This window comes from Melitaea cinxia, chromosome 2, assembly GCF_905220565.1.
Source record: "Melitaea cinxia chromosome 2, ilMelCinx1.1, whole genome shotgun sequence".
NCBI classification, from domain to species: Eukaryota; Metazoa; Arthropoda; class Insecta; order Lepidoptera; family Nymphalidae; genus Melitaea; species Melitaea cinxia.
In genome coordinates this window covers 15,626,768-15,634,432 of record NC_059395.1, presented here as the reverse complement: position 1 = coordinate 15,634,432, position 7,665 = coordinate 15,626,768, and the positions used below count along the sequence as shown (strand labels likewise).

Genomic DNA, 7,665 nt, shown 5'->3' with positions numbered 1-7,665 from the left:
ACTACTTTTCGAGCTATATCTAATAATGCGTTTTTACTTGACGCTTTTTTCGTCGACCTACGTTGTATTATACCGCATAAATTTCTACTGGATGTACCGATTTTAATAATTCTTTTTTTGTTGGAAAGAAGATATCCCAAGTTTAGTACCATGATAAGGAAACCAGGATCTGATGATGGGATCCCAGAGAAATTGATGGAAATTCTTTAAAATCCGCAATAACTTTTTACTTGGTATACCGATTTTGATAATTCTTTTTTGTTGGAAAGAAGATATCCTTATTTTAGTACCACGATAAGAAAACCAGGATCTGATGATGGGATCCCAGAGAAATCGAGGGAACTTCTTGAAAATCTGCAATAACTTTTACTGGGTGTACCGATTTTAATAATTTGAGATCTGATAACTAATTTTTGAGTAATCTTTGATGACGCGCAGTTACTTGACTATTTTTTCGTCGATCTACGTTATATTGCTCGTCGATGTAATTGAAGTCGGTTTTTTTTTCGTTTGCGAGCAAACACTATTATTTTAAATTAAATCTATATAAGATTAATACATTTCAAGTCATTTATTAAACTCCTTTAAAAGGTACACTTAAGTAGTATTTGTGTTACCTGTTTCGTAAATGACTGTACCGTTATATCATTTTAACCTATTTTTTTCTTTTTTAAATGTAGAACTAAATGTTAATTTAAGACTGATATACATGTATGTATGTATTTGGTCTGGTTTTTGTTTGAGAGACTTTATAAATATTCTCTGCTACGTAAACATGCTTTATTGATGTAACTTGGTATAATACAAATTTATTCGCTTCGCTCGCTTTTGCTTCAGCCTGTAATATTCCATTACTGGGCATAGACTTCTTTCCCCATGTAGGAGAAGGATCAGAGCTTAATCCACCACGCTGCTCCAACGCGGGTTGGCGGATATATTCGTAACGAGCAACGATCGCTATCAGGTGTCTATGATAACAACCGGGACCGACGGCTTAACGTGCTCTCCATTATTTTTTCTTAATATTTAAAGTTTCGAAGCCTAGTTTTATGTTTTCTCTTTATTTTATTTAAACTAGTGACTATTGACATGATAGTAAAATACAGTTTTCTTTAAAATACCATTAGCCCCGCGTTTTTAAAGCCTTTGAACTTGATTGAAGAAAACGGACTGTAAGTATCAAAGTGCTGAGCGAGGGTTTCCTCGTATAGGAAGAGGTTTAGAGTTTTGATAGCGTTGAGAGCGTCTAAAAATGTCATTCCTTCCTTTTGGTGTTTTTCAAGACGTTTTGTCGGGTACTTCTTTTACTTACGCCTCATGTATAAAAAGCGCTGAAGTGAAATCGTGTGAAACAACGCTGAGCAGCGACGCTAGAATGATGCTTTGCAGAGCTTTTAGCTGTTTATGTAAGATATATATAGGTATAATACTATACCAGCATATACTATACTAATACGAATAGTAAGCGTCAAATGAGCTTTAATGTTTTAATTTATTATCTGATTAATTTAATAAAACGTTTAAATATCACGGAAAAGATTGAATCGTCATAAAGAAGCAAGTAAATTCCAGTCGCGTAGCAAGCATTGAGACAAACTTTTTTAAAGATAATAAAGGCTACAGGCCCTACGGCTCAGCTAATGGTAAGCTATTACCGTAGCTTATAGACATCTGCAACACTAGAAGCATCGCAAGCGCGTTGCCAACCTTACCCCCACTCTCCCCCAGGAGCTCAGGTCACTTTACTCACCTCAGTGACACAACACCGCTTGAAAACAGTATTATTAAAAAATATAAAGTAAATATAAAATATATTCACTTACAAAAGGACAATGTAAAAATAACGTTTTTAGTTGGCTCCAACAAGTCTTATTACGAAACGGAATTGTTGCTTAAGGCGGATATAAATTAAGTTTATATCAGTGTCAGATGGACACACACATACGCACACACGCACGCACACACACGCACACACGCACGCACACACACGCACACACACACACACACTTACACACACACACACACAAACACACACATACAATTACATGTATATTTTATTTTATTTCATTTTATTTAGTTAACTATTGTTTGCTCTGTATTACACTTCACGTCTAATTGTGTAATTAAATATAGATTCTTAGAGGGGAGAACCCTGTTATTCTGAGATACAGTTCTCTTACTAGTTCAGATAACAGGTGCACTTTAATTGTGAATACATTTATTTATATCACCTTAATTGTAAAAGTTTGAATTGTGCCTTTATTAGTTGCCAATAAAATACTTTTTTTTTCTTATTTTTTGCTGTGATTTTCTGTAAGGTCGAAGTATATATCCCGGTCAGGCTGCTCCATATTTTGAGCAGGAAATTTCCTGTTGTGCCCTAACTCAGTTGGTACCTATCTACTCTCTTAATTAACTTAAATAAGTACTAATAACCCATTTACAACAAAAATAATTCGGGAAGAGAGGGAGTGGCTATATTATAACGCCCTCTAGTCTTAAAAATAACACTAACTTCCAGCTAAGTTTCATCAAGGTAAACGTTGAAACTCTTTAGAACAAACTTCCTAAAGCTAGTCTATTACCTAGTAGTAAGAGTCAGTTACAAAGTACCTCAGTACTTAGGAGCCATTCATAAAATACCTCACACGAATTTCACGATATTTTGAACCCTCCCCCATCCTTGTCATAGAAGGTCACATTTATGACATATGAACTTCCCACTATTTGTCTCTCTGTCTGTCTGTTTGTTTCGGGTAATCTCTGAAACGGCTGGACTGATTTTGACGGGACTTTCATTGGCAGATAGCTGATATAGTAAGGAGTAACTTAGGCTATTTTTGTTTTAAAAATTTATTTATTTTATAACTCCGCAAACTGAACGACATCTTTTTTGTTAAATTCCACGACGACGAAGTCGAGGGCGCGCTAATAACTAAAAAAAATCAATGCAAAAAAGACGAAATTGAATTCAATCCAATCGAGAACCATGTTACCAAATATGTTAACATCAAACTTGTAAAACCCATCTTTTGGTTTGCATCTTTTGTTAAATAATACAACTAAAGAGTTATTAGGGTTTTGAAAGAAAAAAATATGTTAAAATTGAAACCGTGAAATGTTTATGTTTTCCATCCTTAATACAATTTTTAAAACTTATAAATAAATATTTATAAAAAAATTCTATACATACCTATGTTACAAAAAAACAAGTAATACAAAGTTTGATATGAATAAAAATTTATTTCAATACATTTTCAGAATGCTATCTGGTTAATTATAAGTTATAGCAACTTAGGAGTTTTCAGGCAACCTATACATAAATTATTAGTGTATTATAAGAAATAAAATAATATTGATGATAATTGTATCGAGTTCGGATCTTAGACCACTATTACTTATTTGTATTTTTATTCCTGTGTTTTTGTAAATTATACTAAAGAAAATTATACTAAGGAAAATAGTAAGCATATTTATAAAAACACTTTTTGTAATTGCCCTCACTATACCTGCTTTTTTTATTTACAATATCTAGTATTCAAGGTTTTTATTTATTTATTTATTAGTTGCTAATATTACTTAAAATAGAAATTAAATAATTATTTGTACATAGTAAATTGAATATAATAAAATTAAAATGAAGATAAAAAATCAAAATATTGCGGCATATATTACAGCATAGTTTGTAGTGAACCTGCTTTCTGCTCCAGGGCTTAGAGGTTTGATTCGCCTCCGTCTGGGCTGTATTTATTTAAAAAAAATTTATATATGTGATGGCATTGTTAATATTTGGAAACAACCAGTTCAACATTTATAGTGTTATCAATGAACTTACTATTGAAGCAACCGTATACATTTTTCAAACAATCAAATCAGATGTAAAATTTAATAAGTATTGTAATTGAAATAATGATTAAAAGGACTGAAATAAAGTGATTTGTATTATTTAGTTTTCTTTCTTTTGCTAGTCTTGTTTCTTCATATGTATAATTTCTGTGTATATTTAAAAAAAAATTAGATATATTGGTTGGCTGTTACCTATAATACATGCATTAAATTGCTTATCTTCGGAACAGATGAATGTGCTTATATAAAAAAAAAAAAAAAACTAAGCATAGATATTTAATAGCAGAAGTGCTGCTTTGTGCTTAAAATATATAAGTTAGTCCATAAACAAAATTCTTCCTCATAGTCTAAGCTTTCTATAATTACAGATTACAGATATATAATGAATATTTTGGATAATAGTACTAAAATAATTATTCCTTATTATTACTACTTGATGTTGGTACATTATCAGATTGTAGCATTTCAATAGAAGTTGACAGCTGTTCTAAACTTTGGACTAATTGAGTCATTTTATCTTTAGAACCCGAATTTTCCAAGCTATCTTCTGTAGGTTTTTCAGCATCACCATATAACCGAAAGTGTAACCTAGCTAAATGTTCTTGCTGGTCTCTTATGTTAATCATTTGTTCCATACTGCAACCGGTTCCAAAAGCACTAAGTTTTCCCGAGTGAAAATCATCAAGTAATTCAAGCAATGCCTTTTCCATATGCTTCACATCAGGTGTCTCTTTAGGCATGTGTTTTGGTCTATTATTGTTAGAACGAATAAAATCGCGATGTAAACGTCTCTCATTTACATAGGATACTTTAGCAGAATCGTTCAAACTATTATTAGTACTAGTGACTGTTTGAGGATTTTTTGATGTGTGGCTGGCTGCTCCACTTGACATCTTATTGCTGGTAACAGGGGATGTAGCAAGATGAGAAACTTTCTGTTCCTCATCTTCTCCTTCATTCTGCATGAGCTGCTGCGTTTCGTTAGCTTCCTCTAAATCAAGACTCATTAAGCTTCTTTTGTTATATTGTTTAAGATATTAAACCCAGTGCATCTTGTGCACTTAAATGCTAACAATAATTTATACTTTGAAGGTATTGAAAAATGTTTTAGAAAATTGAAAAATATTAATACAATTTCACCTAATTAAATATTTCTTCAAAAATAAAAAATTAAGATCGGTCAATTAACAACATTGATTGATTTTAATTTTTATGGATTTAATAGACATGACACAAGTGAAAATACATGTTGCTATACGTAAAAATTAAATGAATAGGTAAGTGAAACAGTGAATGAATGCTTCACACGGTTAAATATTTATCAATGATCCTCAACGTACGATAATTATCATGCATGTGCGATAATTTCATGCCTACGTATGATATACAATTGTACCCTAGGATCTTACGCGATTTTTACGATAATTCTGTGTGTCCTACCGAAATACTGAAACGCAACGATTTCTCCACATCACGGTCTTATTACACAAGTCAGAACACTAAGCCCAATTTCAATGGTGACAAATTAGCACGATAATGTCTAACTTTTCGTTCGCTTCAACCCCACTGTACGTTGCTGTACATCATTACTATCGCTTAGTGACATCACGTGGTGCGGTGGCGACCTTCATTGTAATTAGTTATATTGAGTGACATTCTTCGTTGTATTTTTTTTTTAATTTATTAAACATTATACATATTTACAACTCACAACTTAAGAACTAAATATTTATCAATTATGTATAAATCATGTCCGTGTAAATTGTACCAAGAATGCTGGCAGCATTTCCCCGTTGAATCGCTATGCCGATTCTCTGGGCAAAAAATGCACCAGCCCTCTTGTCAGCAGTGGAGGCAATAAGGCGAGGAGGGGAAAAAAATTTGCACTGCTACTCCAAGGTCCAAGTGTTTCGACTGCAAACGGCACAGAGATGTAATTTGGAATTAGTCACGAATATTTATGCCGTTTAGTCGTTTAAGCTTTTTCCGCTGCGGCTCCTGCTTTTAAGGCTGTTTCCCTGACATGAGACGGAGCAAGTGTTCCAACGCAGGTTGCGTCCCACAAAAGCGCCCCTCCCCTTTCCCAGTGAACCAACGTCAATCCATCAGGTCTCTTGCCATCATCGCGACTAATTCCAGTAAGCTCGATAAGAGCAGGAACGTTGATGGTGGCAAGAGCTCTTTTTATGGTATCGTTTAGGGGACCGCGGCGGAAAACCCTACCTGAACTCTTATTACACGAAAGGCCACGAAAGGAATCAACCTCTTTTCCGCACGGACATCTGTATTCAAAGCACATTGGAGCTCCCAGCCGGAGACCGAGAGCAATTCTAAAACTTTCATTGTCTAAAAGTGTCCCAAGGTATTTTGACGGCATTGCGTGTAACCAGTGACCTGGCTCTTTATTTGACACAGCTTGAAGCCTGGCACGATTTTTATCACTTGTAAGATTTTGCGTCAAACTTATATGAGTATTGTGAACTGTTGGCATATCCCAAAGTTTTTGTTTTGTAACGTCCTTCAGGATATCGCCACTAGGACACCTTAAATTCCAATTTTCTATTGCATTTGTAGCATCTGTAATTTGGACTGAATTAGATTTTAAGATATCAGAACATAGACCCTTGATACTATGCACAGAAGCAAGAAACGCAAGAAGAGTGACACTAGAAATTTTTCACCATCTCTAATTGATAAAGTAGCTTGGGTCCACGAATTTTCATCAAAAGATAAATTTAGAATTTTTTCTAATGATTTATTTAAAGTGGCATAAAGTTTTTCGGTAAATCCAGGAAATTTCCAAATTGGGCTTGCGCGTAAAATTGTAATTGATTATATTGAGTGACGTTTCATTGTATTGGTTATATAGACTGCCTTTTAAATTGTAATTGGTTATATTTTAAAACATAAATGTGTGACGTGTGATAAAAAAGAGATAGAATGCTATTCTGTCTTCATTGTACAGCACTACGGTCTTATGCACTTAAGTGATCGTCATTAGTCTTGGGCTTAATCGGATGTTGTTAGGTGCGCACTCTATTCGTTAAATTCTAAAAATGTACTAGTACACCTTATTAGTACTATTAGTACTTAGCAGTACCCAGATTTTTTGACCCAATGATAAAAAATAGTACCTGACTACAAAACAGTGTACAGGTTGAAATACTTTTTTTTATCATTTTGATATTATAATTTTTTTGTCTTCTAGCGCTAAAGATATGTTTGTAAAATAACAAACGTCATTATACACATTATTTGATTCCCAAATAAATATAACGTAAACAAAACCCTTTTACTTAAAAGTGTATTTAAAGGTTTTTTAAATCACTAAAATTCTAAATTTTTACTTACCTGCGCTAAACAAAAACTAAAACAAAAAAAAACTTTTGCGTAAAAGGAATTAGTTTACGTTATGTTTATAAAACTTTGATTAAAAAGGGGACATTAAAACGCGAAATGAATATAATGCGCTACGCGATGTAACTCGTACGGTCTTAACTCATTCAATATTAATCGTTCGTTTCATAGTTCATTCGTACCGTTCTGTAACGAACGCCGTACGAATAACATCATCTCGGACAGTCGGACAGTTGGACAGTGTGATACTTGGACCCATAGACGTACAATACAAACTCGTCGGACCGCGGTGAACGTAGTTCAAGTAATTGATACTGTCACAATGTAAGATTAGTGCGATTAGGTTCGTATAACGATTGACGTTTGATACTAATACATTTCGTACCTTACTAAGTAACGTAACCTTTTAGTACATCGTACATGTGCTACCCAAGACTATTGTCATGCCACTCTCGTCTCTCA

At 33.6% G+C, this 7,665-nt stretch overlaps 1 protein-coding gene across 1 annotated transcript; it reads right to left on the bottom strand.

Moving 5' to 3' along the window:
• Positions 1-4,109: 4,109 nt before the first annotated feature.
• On the bottom strand, positions 4,110-4,953 carry LOC123665869 (coiled-coil domain-containing protein 28A). The gene has a single exon (XM_045600106.1). The coding sequence runs from the start codon at positions 4,851-4,853 to the stop codon at positions 4,260-4,262; it is 594 nt and encodes a 197-aa protein (XP_045456062.1). The 5' UTR covers positions 4,854-4,953; the 3' UTR covers positions 4,110-4,259.
• Between the last annotated feature and the right edge of the window lie 2,712 nt (positions 4,954-7,665).

What these genes read in the sequence shown, in the direction of transcription:
- LOC123665869 (XM_045600106.1), bottom strand. Translation starts at nt 4,853, where the DNA reads ATGAGTCTTGATTTAGAGGAAGCTAACGAAACGCAGCAGCTCATGCAG.